The sequence below is a fragment of the Pygoscelis adeliae genome, unplaced genomic scaffold (assembly GCF_000699105.1).
Source record: "Pygoscelis adeliae isolate BGI_AS28 unplaced genomic scaffold, ASM69910v1 Scaffold157, whole genome shotgun sequence".
Lineage (NCBI taxonomy): Eukaryota > Metazoa > Chordata > Aves > Sphenisciformes > Spheniscidae > Pygoscelis > Pygoscelis adeliae.
The window spans coordinates 988,876-1,010,757 of record NW_008825107.1 but is presented as its reverse complement, the minus strand read 5'-3'; the positions used below and the strand labels follow the sequence as shown (position 1 = coordinate 1,010,757).

The 21,882-nt window shown below is 39.4% G+C and overlaps 1 protein-coding gene across 1 annotated transcript in view; it reads right to left on the bottom strand.

Moving 5' to 3' along the window:
• WDFY3 (WD repeat and FYVE domain containing 3) overlaps nucleotides 1–21,882 on the bottom strand; it is a 157,532-nt gene that overhangs the window by 56,784 nt on the left and 78,866 nt on the right. The window contains exons 17-28 of the mRNA XM_009327491.1: nucleotides 21,346–21,577; nucleotides 18,556–18,656; nucleotides 17,262–17,480; nucleotides 13,659–13,840; nucleotides 11,936–12,167; nucleotides 8,878–9,038; nucleotides 7,688–7,799; nucleotides 7,077–7,267; nucleotides 5,082–5,234; nucleotides 2,525–2,598; nucleotides 2,264–2,425; nucleotides 749–843 (exon numbers count right to left, since the gene is read on the bottom strand). Of these exons, the coding sequence (XP_009325766.1) occupies nucleotides 749–843; nucleotides 2,264–2,425; nucleotides 2,525–2,598; nucleotides 5,082–5,234; nucleotides 7,077–7,267; nucleotides 7,688–7,799; nucleotides 8,878–9,038; nucleotides 11,936–12,167; nucleotides 13,659–13,840; nucleotides 17,262–17,480; nucleotides 18,556–18,656; nucleotides 21,346–21,577 (1,914 nt within the window). The remainder of the gene's footprint in view (nucleotides 1–748; nucleotides 844–2,263; nucleotides 2,426–2,524; nucleotides 2,599–5,081; nucleotides 5,235–7,076; nucleotides 7,268–7,687; nucleotides 7,800–8,877; nucleotides 9,039–11,935; nucleotides 12,168–13,658; nucleotides 13,841–17,261; nucleotides 17,481–18,555; nucleotides 18,657–21,345; nucleotides 21,578–21,882) is intronic.

Below are 21,882 nucleotides of genomic sequence, written 5' to 3'. Positions count from 1 at the left end.
GGGAGACATTGCAGCCTATCAGTACCTAAAGCGGGCTTATAAAAAAGATGGTGGCAAACTTTTCAGCAGGGCCTGTTGCAACAGGACAAGGGGGAATGGCTTTAAACTAAAGGGGAGTTAGATTTAGACTAGATGTAAGGAAGAAATTTTTTACGCTGAGGGTGGTGAAGCACTGGCACAGGTTGCCCAGAGACGTGGTGGATACCCCATCCCTGGAAACATTCAAAGTCAGGTTGGACGGGGCTCTGAGCAACCTGCTCTAGTTGAAAATGTCCCTGCCCACGGCAGCGGGGTTGGACTAGATGACCTTTAGAGGTCCCTTCCAACTGAAACTATTCTATGATTTTATGAAACTTCTTTTTTTTTCCTAAAAAAATAACTAGACTGTCTTAGTTAATTCTTTCACCTTCTCCACACCTGGAAGGCAGATACACCTAGTAATCTGTTTTTGTCTTTTTTCTCTCCCCACAAAGAAGCAGGGATACGCTGCTGATTTGAAGGAGTGAGTGGAGAAAGCAGAACAAAACCGTGCAGTGTTACATGAAGGAAAACAAAACAAGTGTACAGGATTTTTTGCACAGCTTTGCAGGCAGTACTGAAAACTGACGTACCACAACTAACCAGCAGCCAGATTATAACAAAATTACAATACTGCTAATGACACTACGTCTACATTTTAAGTATTTAAACACCGAAGAGATCACAAAGTATTTCTCTTCTACTGCTTCTACGCCATGCCATCGCTTACCACTGTCAAGCTTTTCTTCATTGTTTATTTCCATGACCACAAACTTCTCACAGACTGCAAATGTAGGTAAAGTGGAAGAGATGAACTGTCCAAACCTTGATGCATATAGAAAAAAACATCATTCATTGATATGACAGATGCACTCTCATCTATCAAGAATTCACCTTAAATATAAGCCCATAACACTAGTGAGAGGGCGATACCCAAAAACGTCAACTTTCTCACATCTGAAGATTGAAGAAAACGGTCTCAGTCTAAAGTTATTAGCCAAAAAACAAATTAATGTGTAGTTAGTGGAATCTTTGTAGACAACTCTGCATGTAAGGGACCCTGAAAATGCTAGGATTTGAGAAAGGAAACTGGGAGATACCACCAAGTCCTAGCAGAAGGAATACCACAAGTTAAAGAAAGGAGGACAAAACGTTATTCTCAAACCATTACAGCTGAACAAGTATTACATCAAAACCAGTGATTACTTGACTCTGCACAACATTTATGCCTATAGCTTGAGGTGATGTAACACAAGGTCATGGTTTTCTAAGACAAGACGATGATGTGCTACTCAAAGAAAGGAGGTGCAATATATTCCTCTGGAACTAACCTGAAACGGTCCCTACCTAGTATAACCTTTCCCAAGTTATACAATATTTTTCATTTTTATTTCCAGGAAGGAGAACAAGAAACACTCAGATAGGCATTCTACAATCTGTTTGTAACCATTTAAGCATAACATCAATGGTTTTATCCTTGAATTGTTTTTTGGCCTGCGTAATTAAAACAAAGACAGGTAAGATGTTCAGGTTGATGCTTCTGACACCTTTAATTGTACTTAAAGTGAGAAGCTGAAAACATGACCGCTTGTACGCAAAGAACTGCCAAGCTCTGCAATATTTTATCCATTTCCATTATAATGAAACAAGAAACAAGAAAAATTAAGTTTTCAAGGAGTTGAACTCATTTAAAAGCATTTCAAATACTCCTGTACATATGAACTGCAATTACTTATGTAACTTTCATTAGTCAGAATTAACAGTACAAAATCTGACAGCCTTTTTATTAATTAATTAATATTAATATTTTTCTACACAGTGATGATTAAGTAAAAATCTTGAACTAAACCTTTCATGTGGGAAAGTAATCAAAGCTGCATTTTAACCAGAAGTATGATTACATTCCATCTTAAGTAATATTCGATGGTATTTAAGAAAAGTGCTCAGTGCTTCACACAAACGAGGGAGCTGCAATACAGCACCTTCGCTTTTCACCTGCAGAACATTAAGCCAGTTTAATCATTCAGTCATACCTGTTTAGATACAAGCTGAATTTAATATGCAAATCAAGGCATTAACAAAATTATTGCCTATGTCTAGTTCAGTTAATTCTTAGAGGAAAAAATTCAGTACATGAGCATTTCACATTACTTACTCCACAGCAGTATTGCCATTATGTATTTTTAACCAAGATCACCAACATAATAAAGACACAGAAGCCAGAATTATCATAGGTGTAGGCTACCTGAGCAAGTCATAGCTGCTAGGAAAGCCTTGAAGCAGAAAGCTCAGCACGTTACTAATCGCAGCAATAGTAGGCTGGGACAGAGACATATCTCGAAGAGTCAAGAGCAGCCTTGGGATGAGTTGGAATTCCCTCATTAACTTAGCGTTCTTTGCTGCTTCACTGGAAGAAAAGAAAGGAGGTGGCAATTTAAAATTGGAGGATCCTCTACATATTACCTAATCCTGTAAGTCTCATTACTAGGCTGGCATCGGCTCATACCTGGACTCAGTGAGAAGTTCTATGAAGTGCTCAAATAATGACAGATGAAGCTCATAGGGTGCATGAAGCCAGACCTGAAATACAGAACACACAATGATATGTTTTGTACACAAATCCACTTCAAGATTAAAAACTGACATTAGTATATCAAAGGTTATGAAAAGCTTGAAGAGATTAAAACTGTTCGTCTGCATGACTATTTAACTGGCCATTGCACTCAAAAGCTCACTGCAAGGTTCTCAGTTGTTTATTCTTCAACTTCAGATAAGTATTAAATATACTAGCGAAGACTAAAGAAACACACATTGGTACCAAACATATTCTCCATTAGTATATCATGCTGAAAACTTTTGAAGAGTTCTAAATAAAAAAAGTTACACACTATCTGGAATTTCTCTTTAAATACATGGTGCAATGACTCCAAAGGAGTTATTGGGGTTTACAAGGCTGATGCAAAATGCCATATTAAGTTTATTTGGCTTAAGTGAAGATTTTATCTCTGTAAAATTAACTTACTGTCTTCTGCCAAGATTAAACTCAAGGTCTTCCCTGATTTTTATTTTTTTTTAATCTTTACCCAGCACTTCCTGCACATCGTTTTAAATCATTTAGATCCTCTACCCCCCCCAATCAATTGTTCAATCAATAGAAGTAATAAAAGATATAAAAGCCAGAAATCTCACAGTTATAGCTGCAAATCTTAAAACTGACTTGCTATTGAACAAAGCATAATACTTGTGCTCTGGTGTATAAAAATGGCTTAAACGCAAAGCTCTCTAGCTTTTGCTTTTCTTCTAATCTTATAATCTAAAATGATCAGAACAAATCTTTTCATTTCCCTGTTTAGTATAAGAGTGAGAACATCTAATTTATCCAATTAAAGTGAAATGTTTGGGTCACCGATTTCTGAATACAGAAATAAATAATTTAAAAAAAAAAAAGAAGCCAAAAACGGAGGCTTTTGGAAATTTTCTTCTTAGTGATTCACGGACTTACTACTTGCATATTTTTTATTTTTTCTAATCTCTAAGTGTATTCATTCCCCAGTTGTTCTTGGTCTTTAGGAAAAAAAAAAGACAGATGTGAACTAAGCAATATGAAATTGGATCTTTCATACAGTAGTTGCTGTCTGAGTGACTATATACCATTGATGAGCTTTCTCAGCTGGTTCCTTTATGGGGGGAAGGGGGAGGGGAAGAGAGAAGAGTATTCTTCAGCAGAATCCATGCCTCACTGTAAAAGGAGCTGGGCTGTGACTCACACTCTTCCCTGCTAAACAGTTCATCTACCTTAAGACCTCTACAACAAATATTACCTCTTATAGATGTAATAACTTCTATTAAGTCTATGTTTAATTTTGTGAGCACAAAGGAAGCATTACTGTAATTTAAAAGGTTTGTTAAAGAATAACTAGTTACATGATACTGAAGAATTTATGTTTAGAGATGGCACAAACTTATTTCTAGTTTTAATATTACGCCTCAAAAAGCAAAAAAAAAAAAAAAGAGGAAACTTCAGTGGGTGACAGATTTCCTCTGTATTAATCCTCACTAAGGTTAAAAAAAAAAAAAAAAGAGGCTCAGGCTTGCCCTTTTCATTTCCTCTTTTTTTTGTGCCATAATTGTGGTGTACTGTTGATCTTGGCAAGGGGGGCTCGTTGGGTGCACTGAAGACCTTTAAGCTCTTGGAAAAAGAAAGTTAACAAGGCCAGTTGATTTTATTAAAATAAAGGCTATAGTAAGCAGAAGGAGTTTTTTCACAGACAAATAGTTTCCAGGAGTGCTTTGGAATACTCAAATAGACATCTAAGAAAAGGAAATGGATAACTCCATAAAGCCATTTGTGCAAGATGGACTTGCACTATTAAGTCAGTATCTTATAGCTGGATTAGTAGTGGCAGTAGTATATTTATTTATTTATTTTCATATAGGTGGATCAGAATATTTTTACTCAGTCTGTGTCAGGTACAGATAATGCCAAAGGAGCAAACACTAAACGACGAGTTCTACAGATCGTGTAACACTGTTTATCAGCCCCTATTACATTAGCATTTCCTTCTGAACTTCTCTACTTTCCTTAGTTTAACTCAACAACACTTAAATATTTCATAGGTTGTACAAGCAGAATTTTAACTGCCTTACTATTAACTTTGCAGGAGACATATGATAAAGTGATTCCTATGTGCTATGTTGAAAGTTTACCTCCTATTGTTATTTTTGGTATGTTTTTCATGCCTTGATATATGTACTGCAGTAGAACACACAGGTTAAAAGAAATTGCTGCAGAACAGAAAACTACAAAATGTATCTTCTAGAACAACAAAAAGCAGAAAAATCTGTGGTGCCCATTCATTGTTTCTACAGCAATTCAAGCCATTTCAACAGGAAAAGTTACCAATAATCTTGCTGCTCAGCTGCTTTACTGTACTATGTATGAAACAGTAAGTTCTCAGGATAACAACCTAGTTTGCTGTTGTTCAGTATTTAAGGGATGCTATCAGCACCTGACTTCATCACTATCCAGTATCATCACCACTTTTCTGTGCAGCTTTACATACCTCAAAATCACAGAGCAGATCCTGGAAGGCAGCAGAATTTGGAATAATGGAGGTCTCGTGCCCACTATCAACAGTTCCCACCAAAGAAAAGGTCAGATGGAGTATGTGGCTGTTCAGAAGGGATCGTTTCTTCTTTAACAGCATTGCCAGTAACTTGAACAAGTAAACAGAAAAGGAATTAGTAGCCTATAAACACACAGCAACGTCTAAGCACAAACAAGCATGGATGAAATGTCCCTTTTGAGAAGGCCCTTAAACTATGTCCGATAGTTGATATTCTTGATGAAAAAGCTTGGAAGTGGCATTACGGTTGATTAGAAAAGGGGGACATCCAGGACACCCTCCAGCTCACAAAACATCTGTTCTACACTGCAGACAGTATCTAGGCCCTGAGGATTAGGCACACGCAGACACACCTCAGCTCTCTGGTAGTCAGTCACAGTTTAAGACGGCACATGATACATTCTCAGATAGTTCTGTTCCTGGACAGCAACCGTGGACACGGCAGACTTAAATACAGCACCCCTAGAGTACTGCATGCACAAATGAGAGGTATTCTGGCACTGAAGAAAAGTAGCCATGACAACATAAATCTGAATAAGCCTGACCTTCTTTCTTCTTGCTACCCTTTGTTGCCCTAAGCATGACCATAGATGTCATCCTTTCAGTCCTCATTTCTGCTCTAACTTCTTACAATCTGAGTTGGGAAAGAACAAACTGCCAGATGTACTATTGCTACTTCTCATCTTCTGATACAAACTTGTTAAACTCTCAACATACTGGCTTGTTCAGCTTACCATCCTCCTTGAAACATTACTAAAGAAATACAGATTTCTGGGAATCTCTCTCAAACCATGCTATTTGCTGAGGTCAATACAAGTGGAATGTAAGGTCATCTGTGATGATCCACTGACTGCTTATGGTGCAAGGAAGACACTGTCTGGATTTGTTTGGTCCAAGTAAGCCAAGGTCTGCAACAGGCTACATGGAATAATATATTTTGACATAACTATACTAGCCATTAGCATTACAAGGTTTGTAAATACTCCGCCCAAACCACAGCACGAACTTTCCGTTTCAGTAAAGCAGTCTTCCTGAGAAACATAAAATGCATTGGTCACGTGAAGATCTTTTCAGGTCAGTCAACCAATCCTTCAGCATAACTGATTGCACTTTCCCAACCCTGATGGAGAATTAATAAGTCTTCAGCTTGAAAGCAAACAGCATCACCAGCTATAAAGTCTATGCAGTCTCCTCAAAATGATGATTCTAGGAATCTACTTGTTCGGTTTTCTTCATGTGTCCCTATCCTCCTCTCTTGCTGGCAGATCATGGAGATAGAAGCTCCCAGGCTTGCAGGGGTGGATTCACAATCACAGGAAAAGAATCATCTAAGTGCCATAGTTGTGCTCTTCCTTGCTATTAATGAAGGGTCAGTTTCAGCAAAGTAGCTAAACGTGCACAACTGCTTAGCAAAACTTTCCACCCTCTCCTTTAAAAGCCATCCTAAATAACTCATCTATGCTAATTAGCCAAGAGCTCAGTAAACTTAAGAGCAGAAACTCAGGTTACCACAACACAACAAGGAATTTCCACGGGAACTGCTAGGACAGACAGTGGAAACTCACAGAATCGTAGAATCATTTAGGTTGGAAAAGACCTTTAAGATCATCAAGTCCAACCGTTAACCTAGCACTACCAAGTCCACCACTAAGCCATATCCCTAAGTGCCATGTCTACACGTCTTTTAAATACCTCCAAGGATGGTGACTCAACCACTTTCCCTGGGCAGCCTGTTCCAATGCTTGACAACCCTTTTGGTGAAGAAATTTTTCCTCACATCCCATCTAAACCTCCCCTGGCGCAACTTGAGGCCATTTCCTCTTGTCCTGTCACTTGTTACTTAGGAAAAGAGAGCAACACCCACCTTGCTACAACCTCCTTTCAGGTAGCTGTACAATCAGCCTGGTCTTTTTTAAGACATTTCTTACATACCTGATAACCTCTGATTCTTTCCATTTCTTTGCTGGCTAGTGGATTGCTCTTTACCACACAGACCAAGGCCTTCACAGCTGCATACAACCCTTCTACATCTGATGCCATGGCTACAAGTCCCAAAATAGCAGCAGCTCCACCAATGTACTGCAGTGTAGTGGCAACAGGCTTGGGGACAAATGTTCTTACTCCTGAGCATAGGCAGAGAAAATAAATTAAAATCAAATCAAATCTAATTCTTGTAGGAAAACATTGTGAACACATCAAGTAATTTGCGTTATAGCATTGCTTGAATTATGAAAAGAGTATCACTAGAAGAACTATGACAAACTCAGAAGAGGAAGTGAAGGAAGTATTGCACTGGAAAATAGTTTATGACCCAAGGTAAAATAATTAAGTATATTTTCATAATGGTAACTCAAATATACTGAAACAAACATCCCATGTTAGCAAAAAAGAAAAAAGATAAGAGTATGTCCATAAAATATAAAAATATTAAATAAATTTAACAACGTACCATTCAACAATTACATGATTTATCTTCTAGACCTAAGTTCTTATTGACAAGTAATTAATCATGTTTAAACATAATTCTCAAGTACTCAACTCACCCAAATATCCTATCAAAGCTGCACCAATGGAGCGCGCTGGTCCATTCAAATGCCCTGCTGAGTTATGTAGCAGCTTCACAGGTGTGGCATTTTCATGAGAAGAAATCGCCAGCTGAACAAAACAAGGGAAAAAAAGCAAGGGCTAAAGGGAAGAGGGTTTTTTTTATGTAAGCCTGAACTTAGCTTGTGTATTTTCCTCCTGTGATAAAGAGTGAGTAACATAAACCAAAATAGAACTATGCTAGAGTCATCAGGACATTCTCTAAAGTAAAGAGAAATCTCCCATCTCCAAAGTTTAAGGAAGATGAATCTAACTTCAAAAATAATTCCACTGGATCATAGAATGGTTTGGGTTGAAAGGGACCTTTAAAGATCAGCTAGTCCAATCCCCCTTCTGTGGACAGGGACATCTTCCACTAAATGAGCTCAAAGCGCCATCCAACCTGACCTCAAACATTTCCAGGGATGGGGCATTCACAGCTTCTCTAGGCAACCTCTTCCAGTGTCTCACCACCCTCATTGTAAAAAGTTTCGTCCTTATGCCCAATCTAAATCCACCTTCTTTCAGTTTAAAACCCTTGCCCCTTGTCCTGTCACTATGCACCCTGGTAAAAAGTCTCTCTCCATTGTTCTTACAAGCCCACCGTATGTATTGAAAGGCTGCAATAAGGTCTCCTCAGAGCCTTCTGTTCTTCAGGCTAAACGACCCCAACTCTCTCAGACTTTCTTCATAGATGGCCCTTTTACAAATAATTCACTGACTTCTAATGTACTTTGAAGAAAAATGTAAACCAATATTCTGGTTTCCAAATCTGAATCACAGTCAGAGGACTAAGCTATCAGCTTTTTTCATCTGCAACAGTAGAAATATTGTTCAATAATATAATCTTAACTGTTTTTCAACAGGAGTACAACTGCCATCTACATTAAAAAGCCAAAATACCTCCAAAAGGTGTTAAGATACATAGCTACTAGTAATTCCAAAAACGTGAATAAAATCTAGGAGTACAATCTCCTTCAATTTTTTTTTTATTTTTTTATTTCTTTTTAAAAACATGAAAGTGATTATGGGCAATTCTTCTGACAAGTACATTATTGTTCCTGGTTGCATTGCACAAATTGCCTTGAAAGAAGTTAAAAGAAAGGAACAAACAAGTAGTACACGTTAACCAACTCATTTCCCAACATACCTGCTTGGCAATAGCTTTACTATCCAACTTGTTGTAAACTTTCCTTATTTTTGCCACTGTAAATGAAGAAACTGACAGAGCATAGAGACCAAAAGAGACCTTCTCTTCTGGTACCAAAGATACTGGAGATGGGTTGATTCCTTCAGACTTTGAATCTTTGCCTTAAAGACAAAATAAAAGTTCATTTCAGTAATAGCACCGTTTTTCTTTTCAGTTTTAAGAGTAAAATCTTAAGCAAATTGTATTGCAAAATAGGTATAGAAGAAAGGTTTTACAAATAGCTGAGATTTGATATTGTCTTTGCATACTTGCTTGCTGTACCGAAGAGTAGCTTGATAACATACGGGTTGTGGAATAAATCTGCTATTTAAGGTAAAAGAGCAACACACAGCAAACATTTCCTTTCAAGAAAGTCTACAATATTAACCCCTAATGGCAACTGGCAGCCTGTGGCTTGGCCAAGCAATAGAAGATGTGGTGCTTCCTCATCTGAATTTTTGGAAGGCAACATTACTCCTGTACTCAATTTGCGTACAGCCTAAGGGCTGTTTACTTCCCCTCCCACCTGAAGAAAAACAAAGTACTCAAAAAACAGGGAAGTATTTGGTACATCTGCATATTTGCCTGTGACAACAGGCTTTTTACAGTGGTTTGCTAGGAAAAATGCCTTAGAGAATGGTACAAGAGATGCAAGACTGAAGAAAGACCAAAAGGCCCAGGCATCAAAGAGAATATAACTGTATCTTTAATATTTTGTATCCACTGCTCCGAAAGAGGATGCTTCTTGTGAGACACTGCAAACACTATGACTGACAGGTGCATACAATGCTCAGAAGAAGCATGCAAAACTCAGCACCTGAAAGCTCAACATAGAGATTCACTTCTGCATCTTCATTCCAGTTCAAAAGGTGTCTGCAACTCCAGTGAAACACATTAATGGAATTAAAAAAGCATGAAGGTTCCTCACCTAACACTGAAACAAACGAGAAACTGGGTGTCTACATAATTTTTTGAACCAGGGTCAAGTCTCTGTCAAGTCTCACTTAAGAGAGAGTTTCAGAAGTCTTAGTTTCCCCATAACTGAAATCCTCATTAGATCCTCTGCTCATGCGGATGCCCTGAGAACATTGCTCCATTCCAGTGAACAGACAAAGGAATTCCTCTTGAACTAGTAACTGCTCTCTGAGGGGTCTTTCCAAGACTAAAAGAGCATCAGGTTTTTCATTTCATTTAAACACAGGGCAAAGTCTCAGAAGATGGCAATCTTGCTCACTGAAAACAGGGACAAAACTTCTGAAAGAAGCATTGCATGGGCAAATGGCAAGTCAGACACAATTTCCTTGCAAAGGACAACAGCGGAAGACTGCAAGGGCTCTTCCCTTCTCCAGGATTCCCACAAATAATCATTATACTAAGAAAAAACAAGCATTTTGGAAGGAGAGGCCAAGATAAAAGGGTAAGATACAGAGCTTCACACTGCACTCCCTATCAAACTCCTTAGGGTTTGGCACAGTGCACATGACGTGAACAGCTTAGACCCAAACAGAAACACGTCCTTTGTTCTGGAACAGACCACTCCTGAAATACAACAAACTGAGCAAAGCTTGTGCGAGAGAAATACACTGGCGCACTGGAAAAAGTCAGTATGTTAAGAAATGAAGAATTCTTTTAAGTTACTGTGAGCTTCCTGGTGAACATGGCCTTAGCGTAAGGGTAGGAAGGTCTTTAATTCTTGGAAGTGAATGAACAAATTCACATTAACGGAATTTACTTTGGCTAATTTGGTACTTGCACAGCACCAGTCAAAATGCCTTCCAGGAGAAATTATAATTGACTAGCAGATACCTAAATCCAGAGTTGCTCGCCAGGCTCGTCTAGCTGTCAAAAAAGCAAGTACGTGACACAGATCTGTAGATGGCAAAATTCAATTCCATAGAGTTTTTCACTCAAGATGGGCAAGGAAAGCTACCTTCTTTTTCATGATACTTCTTTCTTTCACAGCCTGAAGATCATCTACATTTGGGGTGGGGGGTGGAGGGTGTCTGTCACCACTCTAGGGACAGCTTTCACCATGAAAAGTAAGACCGTGCACCCCCTGTACATACTTTTGTTTTCCTACCACTCTCGTCACTCACTGCCTCCTTCCTTGAGATGGTGACAGTTTCTCTCCAGCAGAGCTGGAGAGCATTATGATCCTCATGTGGAAAGACAATGCAAGGACAAGACGACTTGATATGTTCCCTATTTTTATTTATGTTTCACTGAAAAGCCCTGTAATAGTCAGGTAAAGCAACGAGCATCTTCTGACGTAACACTGATGTTATTCTTAACTGCACAGAAAGACAGGGAGCTCACTAGCGAGGACAGGAAAATCTCGCTAGTGACAGTTCATCTTACCAGAGCTAATGAAGGATCTGTTGTCTGAATAGTTAAAAACAGGGTTATGGACACACATTTCTAGTAAGGTTATTCACATCTTTTTGTGTTGCACTCCCCTCAATTTCAAACAAGAACACTTAAAAAATGTAACAGAATTGCCCATATTTGTTTGCAACAAACGCTTAAAGACTATCTACTGTACCACAATCCCTCCCTGTTTGATTTTTTTTCTCAGTTGACCTATTTAGGCCCTGTAAACAATGACATTTCAAGACAGCTGTGTTTGAAGTACAGAATACACTGCAGATTTGCAAATGAGTGCTATCACTAGAAACTGACAAGTTAAAATGCCTTTCCAGTTTCACTTTCTACAGATAAATATAATATACAGTATGAATAATGACAGCTTTAAGCATTTCTAACTGGTTTAAAACCGAAGTAAGGAATACAAGGACTTCTAGCATATCTCAGTACAAGAACTATCAGAAGTATGTTAAAACAGTAATTTGGATTTCTGTCATCCTCTTCAATAGCAGCTACTAGTCGTCTTCTTATGAACAACTGGCTTTTCCTTTCTGCTACCACATACTCTGCTTTCCCACCTCTTCTGCCAACATGCACACAAAAGATTCCACTGCACCTGGGCCAAGTTACTAGCTGCCATTTGAATTGTACTTACATGGTACATATACTGCTTGAAAGCTTCCGACGTAATTTGGTCCCAGCTCATAAATGGTGCTAACACCTGGGGCAGGCAAAACTTCCTCCAGGAAATGTGTAGGGCCCAAACGCCACACTAATGAAGAGAGCTGGCGCTGTGCGGGTGGTGTGCCAATATAGGCATAAACAGTGCTGACTACAGGTGGATTGGCAGAACCAGACCCACTAGGGCTACTATGAATATAGTGAAGCTGTAACGGAGAAAAACACAGTGAAGTTATTGAGATAGCACAGGTACTGTGAAAAGAAAGTAGACAGATCAGAAATTCGGGAAAGCCATTTGCAAACCAGGGGATGTACTAAATGACTGCTATGTAATGCACAGTATTCTGACACTATACAGAAAAAGTCAGCAAAGAACATTAACCAGAAGGTAAATGCAAAGATCAGAAGTTAAGCAGCTTTCAAAAGATGAAGGTGTGTATGGAAACACAGGATGAGAACATGCGAGTTCTGTGCTTAAAAATGCTAAAGAACAAGGGTGTATCTTGCTTCTAAAAACACGGTGCTTTATGATGGTCATTATTTTTGCAAAAGCAGTAAGATGATCTCATAACCTTGTGTTCTTTCTCCTCCTCCTTCAGCTGGTGAAAACATGCCTTTAGTAATTATACTCTTTCGAGCTAACATGCAAACGTGATGAACTCAATTTGATAAGATTTTCAGATGGCAATAAAACAAATACATGGAGAAGATGCTGGCCTATATATAATGGCAGTAACAATCTTACAGACATTTTCCATCTACCTTGCAAAAATTCTGTTACCAGCTATTGAATGTAGTCACGTATGGCTAGATACATACTCATGTATTACAGCTATAAGCGTAACAAGTAAAGTTACTATAGTCTTCTTTCTGCAAAAGGAATACTGAAAGGTAAACTTTGAAAGTCAAAACACTGTTTTACCTATAGCAGTATAGTAACACTAGCTAATTTGCACGTCACACCGGGATCAATTTACTCCCTTAAGGCCCACGCCTGCCAGATACCAAATGCTCTTTAGTTATCAGTTACAGGTCAGGAATACATTGTGCTCAGTGGACAGGTCCACAGTGCTCTTCGCTGCTCTCTGCTTTTGGCCTCCTAGTTTCTTCTACCTAACAATAAAATATTGACCTTTACAACTAAATGTGTTTCATCTACAATCAGCTAATAACAACACTGGACATCTCAGTAGCTATCACTGACAAGGGGATGCTACTTCTGGGATGGCAAGAGGGTTGGGGAAAGAAAAACATGGCTAAATGGGCAAAACTGTCTTACCCTGTAATCTCCCTATTATTCAAAGGTAGATCTGCTACAAGGTCCTGGGATAAGTCTTCTTCAGCTTTTTATCATCCTTCTAATTAATCTAGTCAGCAGCATAGCTGTGCCACACTTGCCTCACATCCAATACAACATGTCCACTTCACTTTAGTGTTACTATCGCTCATGCCTGAGAAAGCATTCATTATCTTCTCCCCTTAACGGGACTAGGGCTGGGTTCGAGCTGTGTAGGGAGCAAAGACCTCTTTTTGCAAGGCTCCTCATTTCGGGTTCGGGTTTTGGTTTAGAGTTTGGTTGGGGTTTTTTTAGTGTGTTGTTTTGTTGCTGTTCTTGTTTTGTATCGTTTTTCTTACAGATGTATATGCGTAGAGAGAGAGAAATCACTCCAACCAGTAAAAATGAGGATTTATTTTACCTTAACAGTGTTAACAAGCTGTCCATCAAGGTAGAGCGCAGCTGTGCTGTTCTTTAGCATGCCTTTACTCATGACCAGAACTAGATGATGCCACTGGCCTTCCACAATGAGGTCACCACAGCGAAAACGGGCACAACAAGGAAGAATTTCATAAAATGATGATTCCTCACTGAAGTCATCAACTAAAGGGAAAGTACCAGTTAGTGGGCACCAGAAGAAATGTTATTAGTCTGTTTTAAGCTTCTTATGTCATTAGGCTTGACACGAAACAATCTACAGCAATACATTAAAGCCAAAATTTTAGAAAACATGTAGTTAACAATGTGACCAAAAATACAATTAACAAGATACAAATGAAATCATATGATTAACAAGATATGACTTTAGACTTTCAAATACAAGAATTGAAAGAATGAAATCAGAAGTTTTGAGAAAGTATTCAGATCAAATTGTCACAATTTGACAGGCTGAACATCAGTAGATACTTGCTGATAGATAGATTAACAAACCAGTATAGTTTTGGTAGTATCAACAATGGGTCTCTTGTTCCTTTGCCTTAATTCTTCTCTAAGAAAAGTTTCAGGATACTTTTAGACTTTTGACAATTATGTTTTACTTCTCCCTTTCTACCCTCCCTTTGAAATTTTAGCTGGAATGACTAGTTTGCTCAAGTTTTACTAACTTTCTCATGCCACTATGCAGGTCACAGAAAAATTTTTTTGTTGTTTTTCTAAAAAAGTTTTTACAGCAGTAGTTGGCAAGAAGTAACAGATGTCTCTCTAAACCTACGGAGCTATTTTTCACCTTTCTCATACTGTGGAGAGAAAGATATCCATACTTCCTGGACCTTCTCCTCACACTTTTCCCCACTCCACCATGGTCTCCTCCACAGGCCCCACTACCTGCTCCGGTGTGGTCTTCTCCAGGGGCCTGGAGCACCTCCTCCCCTCCTTCTGCTCTCACCCTTGTGTCCTCAGGGCGTTTTCTCTCACATTTTTTAACTTACTCCTCACTCCATGCAGCATTTTGCCCTCTCATGTACATGTGTTTTCCTAGAGGCACCACCAGCCCGGCTGCTGGGCTCAGCTGTGCCCTGTGGGGGGTCCGTTGTGGAGCCAGCTGGAACAGGCCATATCCAGGCACGGGACAGCCCTGGCCTCTTCCCACAGAAGCCCCCTCTTGCCCCCCCCCAGCATCCGGCCACAGACACTCAGTATAAGCTTGCCACTATCTTGCTTAAACAATTAGGTCACACACAAAAGAAGATACAAGTAGAAAGACTGCCTTTCAAAGCATCTGCGTCAGAATCATGCTAAATTACAAAGCATAAGTGAAGTTAAAGATGAGGTTGAAAACCTGAGACTTTTTTTCCTTAATAAAAGCCACAAATACAACATCTGGTTAGTGAGAGACACATCACAGACCAGGGGTACTCATTAACTCAAGCCTCAGCACAGTGGCTTCTCTTCTTCCCTTTTTGCAGTTCTAAGGAAAATTAATTTTCTGAAGTGCTTCTACTGAAGGGGTAGCTCAGGGCTGAGACGTTTCTGCCCAAGTCAAAACAAAGACTTCATGACGTCTTATCTGTTCCCTTTCAGTACTGTAACCACAGCGAGTCACCCTTGCCTTCTCTTCACCTTACCAGCAACGATGCCTGGGTCGTAAGGCAGCTGACCCAATGCAAGCACCAGCTGCTGTGGGGTAAAGTGAGCTGCACCCACTGCTCCATCGGCTACCTCTGCACCAACAGTGAGAGGAGTCGGAGACGGATGCCTGCCTTCCAGACATGTGGCCAGAGGAACCCACTCCCAGCCTCTCCGCAGGGGCTGCAAACCACAAGCTGCTGACCACCCATCCCCAGTTCACACACCTATACTCTTCAGCATTTCCCGGGTCTTTCTTCACTAATGGGTGCTGAATTCTCTTCTCTCAAACGTTGAAATACACTTTAGTTCTCAGCACACATTTTTTTAATTTCTCTAAAAGGCATCCTTTGACTTCATACCAGAGGGCATGATCAGTTTGCAGGTGCATTAGCTTCTCCATCACAAAGCAGAATGACCCACACTCTACTTGAAAGCTCGTCCGTCCCCCCCCGTCCGTCCCCCCCCCAACAACAACAACAAAAACAAAAAAACAAAGCTCAACAATTTTCCACCAGGGAATGCTTCAACAGAAAATAGGAGCTTTTCAGACCTCTCTTCATTCTTTCATATTGAAGGAAAAGAAACCACTAATCCTCTTACCTCAAACAAAAACCCAAAAAACCAAAGCTCAACAATTTTCCACCAGGGAATGCTTCAACAGAAAATAGGAGCTTTTCAGACCTCTCTTCATTCTTTCATATTGAAGGAAAAGAAACCACTAATCCTCTTACCTCAACAGCTGCCTGCACAGGCAGAACACTCATTTCTTTAGAAATAGCACAAGGAAAATGATAAAAGCAGAGTACTTGGAACTGACTTTCAGATACAAAAATAACCTCAAGTTCTTTTACTCAGCCAAACACCTCTGAGCACAATTCTCACTCACAAGAAAGATCCTTAAACCACTCCATTTATTCTTACAATAGACTGTCAGCACTTCCAGTCCCCGTGCTGGCAGGCCTGCCATCTCAGTTCTTCGGGTACTTACCTGCTCAGCGCTTGCGATATCCCCCCAACTACGACTCCAGTAAAGCAAAGTATCCCATTCAATTAAAAAACAGTCTTTGTAGTCAGAGACCTTCAGATCTTCTCTGACAAAGCCTCTTCAAATCCAGTCTCTTTTAAAGAGTTAGATAGAAGAGGTTTACGAACTAAAAACATACTATCTATAGCTCCAGCACAGACTAAAGCAATTAATATGAAGATAAACTTATTTAATTCTCTCTTATAAGAATTCGGTCTTTTGAGAAAGAAAACACTGCCAATATCTTTGTAATTTAAGAGGTTTAGTTCCTCCCTTATACTATGGGTCTTCAGCTCTCAAGTTTTAGGTTTTGAATCTGACTTCTACTAAGAGAAACTACTGCAGTTAATGATGTAAATGCCCGCTTATCATGAAAATAAAGAATATTCTATAACAGATACTGAATGAAGCTACAAACTCTTTCTGAAAACTGATCACAGCATTAAAACATGAAGTGAATGACTGATTGCCTTCAAATAGCCCTCCAGCGTTGGGACTATGCAGATTGAAAAAGCCCTCACAACCTGTTAGTTTACTATTTCCAAACTTCTTCAAAGCAAAGATAGTTAACATTTTCACCTCAAAAAACGATATCTAAAATGAACGATACAAGATAAAAAAAAGGCAAAACTCTTCCAAAAACAATGATGTAATCCCTCCTTCAAGTCTATAATACCTGGGGTTTTGGCAAAAGTTTTTCTTTATATGCAGATATCCAATCTTCTTTGGAAATTATAAAAGTTCCTTAATTTCTACATGAATGTTTACATTTTACATTTTTCCATTGTCAAAACCCATTAGGAGCTGGTGAAGCTGCAACTAAAGTTCCATCACACACAATTCCAATTCTTCTAGATACTAGGTTTAAAATAAACTTGCTGTTGCATCCCCATAATATCATCAGGATTAGCTGATGACACAAACAACTCTTACCGTAATTTTGAAGCAATTCTTCTTTAGTTGAAACAATCAGTGAATGGTCTTTTGCTGAGAGGACAATGGCAAGACATACATAATGCTGCTCCGAAGAGTTTGCACGCCGCACTACAGTAAGAAGTCTCACGGGATGGTTATTAGGAGGCGTACTAAAACGTTCAATACAAAACCAAGTTGAGTAGCTTAAACCAGATGGCGGTGGGAAAAATCTTTCACCTAAAAACAAAAATGAAAGCCCATTATATAGCTGGAGCAGCTAATACTTAGGATACCTACTTGTTCCTGTTTCTTTTTTCATATCAGCTCAGTTGATACAAGCTGTGCTTTCTCAAACTTTTCCTTCACGGGCTTCAATGTTACTTCTTCCATTTCTGACTCAAGCTTGGAGGAAAAGCCACCTAAAGCTAGCTCAGAGGGGTTTCTTTCAAAACAAAGTAAAGCAAGAATTGCACACTATTCCCTCCTATTCTAAAAACAAAAATCGACTCTGAAGCTGTGCTTGTTCAGAACAACCCAGTTTCAGTTCCCTAGACAAAAAAAAGTGGAAATGGATCAGGCCCTCAGAAACTGCTAATATGCTTCTTCAATAGGTGTGACTCATTGAAGAAGCCTTTGTTGAAGAAGACCTCTCCACCACATACACCTGACTCCATTTCATCTCCCAGGGAGCTCCCACAGAACAACAAAGAGGTCACAGACTTCAAGTACCGTCTATTTCTGTCTTACTGCAGTAAACCTCCAACTTAGTTTTTAGACTTAACACCTTTTTTAACTAAGTGATCACATTCATTTAGCCCCGCAGCACACCAGGTTCCTGTAGCGTGAACAGCCTACAGTGAACAAGTGTAAGGGATAGCAAACAATTTAGATGGGATTTTTGTGATGATGCGTGTAACTATACCTGTAATAAATAGTCAAGAATTCAGCAGAACAAAACCACAAGTACAGCATTACAATTCATTCCACATTTCCTACGCTCTTCACCCTACTATCTCAACTTGTTCTTAATGCATCCAGGTTCATTATTCATATGCTTCTCTTGATTACAACTTAACCTTCTGCTGAAAGCCTTGTATTTTAAAGCAATCACACATTTGTATTTTATATTGCTTTTCATTGATTTGGGGGCAAAAAGCAACAGGAACACACACACAAAAAAAGACAAAAAAAGTTCTCAATTATGAGTGTACAACAGCCAACACCATACTATCACTTCATGGCTAGCAAAGAAATACAAGAGAACTAAACATCAGATACAAAACACTGCTAACAGTCATACTCGAGTACTTACCAGTTCCAATTCCACTGACAACCGCACCATCAATAAGTCCTGTTGTAACAGCATTATTTGTAGGTGCATTATGGGGAGCCAAACTTGGCAAGAACAGGCAGCTGTTAAACACAAGGCCAGTAACACACCAGAGTTTATGAAAGTCAATATAACCAGAGTTCAATACAAACAAAATATAGCCTAGGAAAATACACCATAAGCACACCATCACTCTCCTTGACTGTGTGTATTCATGAAAAGTAGAAATTAGTTCTGAAGATTTTTCCTTGGGAAGCTAAATTATCTCCAGTGCAAAGAGCTTTGGCAGCGTATGTCTTTGGTGCAAAGGCGCAGAGACTTATGCCTACATGGCTCCATAGCATAAGATGCTCCCTTGTAGGTAACCATGACTCGCTGCAGCCTTTGAGATGTTCTGGACTCTCAAAGAGACTGAATTAGCTAAATATTCAAAAGATCTGGTAATTGCACACCATGGTGTTCTTATTTTAAGTATGTACGCTCCCCCAGTAACATCATATTTCACCAAATTAGCTACGTTTGGTCCTTACAAGAGCCACCGATGCTGTGGACACAATGGAAACAGATATAAGGAGCACCTCCCTTAGGTACTAGAAGATTTTAAGAGCCCAGATGGTTTCAATGACCAGCCTACTGAGGCGGAGTGAATCCCCACAGGTGTTCAGCTTTCGGTTTGTATAGATTGTCCTACTGGAGGCAAAATGACGGCTCTTCTACTTGCTGAAGAATCATCATTTTGTTGACATTCCCACTTGAGCAGGCTAGTTTAAGTATACTGTAGCTGAGTTGCCCGACAGAGCTAGGAGTTATTTTGTTCTCACATAAGCTATAAAGAGTTAACTCTGACCACCCATCTTGAAAGCAACAGCAGTCCATGGTTCTGGTCACTACTATCTTCCTTTTGATTACAGTTCTCATTATATACTTCTTCCTCCGTCTTCCCCCATGGTCAATGGTGTTACAAGCATGTTCTCTCTAAGCAATTTGCAAGGGTCTGCCAACTGTTGAGTTCATGAAATACCCTGGCACTTTAAAACAGACCAAAAAGGTTTTAGATTTTTTTTACTGATTATAGCAGCCTTCTTAGGTGACTTGTTGAAATTACACGAAGTCACAGCTGCATTATGTGGATTACTTTTGGACATGTTACCAGCACCTACAAATCTCCTGGAGCAACCGCAGTAGTGACAATTCATTTTGCTAGCCTATTTCAAGTTCTTCTTAGATCCAAAACATTTTCTTTTCTCTTATGAAGGATGTAGAACAGAGTTTTGAGTACCATTTGTTTTCAAAGAAAAGTCTGTCCCTGACTATATTGGATATGAAGGCTAGATGCAAAACGGGCACTGCATCGTTGCTTCGCAAAGCTGAAAAGAGAATGCAGAGCAGCAGATCTCCCAAATATCCAGGCTGGACTGTGCTCTCAGACCAGTCATCCCAAATAAACTGGAACAAGTGCACTAAGATGCAAGTGGCTCTGTCAAAGGCCACGTCAGAACAGAAATAGATTTAAGAAACACAGTAGTATAAATATTAGGTCTAGAAAGAAAAAGACAAGATGAACAATTCTGCAAGGTGGGGCTGTTTCTGGTTTTATGAAATCACGGTACAGCTGTGGACAACAGATCATTTCTATCTCTTCTCACAATTCTTTTAAAAAAGAGACTGAAAAAAACCAACCCACTGAGGAGCACTCATCTCATACAAGAATTTGTCACACTCTTGGCCTTCACAGCAGTTGTCATTTTTGGTGGTTCATGTCACTAAAAACCTTTCAATAAAGCTTCTAGTCAAGGTTTTTAAGCTTTTAACCAAGCTTCTGGGAAATTCTGAACAATTAGTTATCATTCAAGGTGCCATTCACAATTATCTGACTTGCACATACCTCACAACACTGCCCTCTCTGAGATACTGACTTTCAGCCTATTGGCAAGCCTCCACCTATGGACCAGTCCGCAGGCAGTTAAGAAATACCTGTTCCTTATACTATTGGTCTGAATTTTTATAGCTATTTTTGAGATATTTACTCTTTAGCACAGGACAAAATGAGTGTTTTGAGGTTTTTCTATTCCGTTTTTATAACCAAAAAGACAACGTTTTCCTTAAACAGATGCTGGTGTCATGTTTTCATCTTCTGAACAGTCAAGTTAAATCATATTACATGATCCTCAAAGTGCCTCACTCAGCAGGCGTTTAATTAGAGAGAGGAAAAAAAGCAGTAAATGAAGGTGATACTGGGTGCTAAAAGACAAAATTAGTTAAATGTTATATTCAGGCTACACCTCCTGTTAATAATCAGCTTCTTCCAGTTATTTGGACTCAACATAGCTTCCTTCTCTGTTTCACTTGTACTTCCACTTTGCCCATTTCCTCATTTCCAAGTTCTTCAGCAATTTTAAGTGGGTTTCAGAGCATTTGGGCCATCCAAATGTTGCACACAAACCCTAGCAACTAATGAGTTTCTGCAAGGGTATGTTGGCATTCCTTCGTTTTTCAAAGGCACATGAAATCCAGAACTGAGAGGGTACTATCAACATTTAGATACACACCGACTTCTACTTTCACATACGGCAACCAAGCGTTGATTTCAAGTCATTAATGACAGAGTGGAGATTTATGTGGCTTGAAGTATTCCTTTCTTTTCTTTAAAGAATTCATTTGTCTCTGGTTTGCAAACAGTCCATCAAAAATTACAGGTATTTCTTTGAAAGAAGAAAGTAAGAAGACATTGAACTGTGCCCCATGCTACTTGAAAGCACTGTAGGACCTTACCCGAACCCTTCAAGAGCCGTGTCAAACTCAATGAACGCTGGCGTAACCGATGATCCATGAAGCCTGATATCATGTGGGGTTGTCATGGAGACCAAACACTTCACTCTCGTCAGGGGTACTGTGCTCCCTTCTGCTGGCTTGAGCAGGCTCCTGCTTATCCGATAGTGGCTGTCTTCATGCAAACTGAAGACGCTGTCAGAACCCAGACCTTCCATTGAGGTAACCATGCTATCTACAGTAGAAGCCAAGAAACAACACAGCATTGCAAAAGAGAGGCATTTTCAGGCTATTTATTTGGACTTTTCAAGTACTGCTTCCAGTGCAATAGCTGAATTGTCAATCATCGTCAACTAATTCAGCCTCTCAGTTGGAAGATTATGAGTTGGGAATTAGTGTTCTCATTATAAGAACGTTCAACTGAGGCAGACAGATGAGCATCTTGCACAAGGTATTACAGAAAGTCTGTGAAAAAAGCCAAAAAATTGAGCCAAGAGGCCATCCCATTACCTAACACTGGGAAAGTGTTCCTTTCACAGA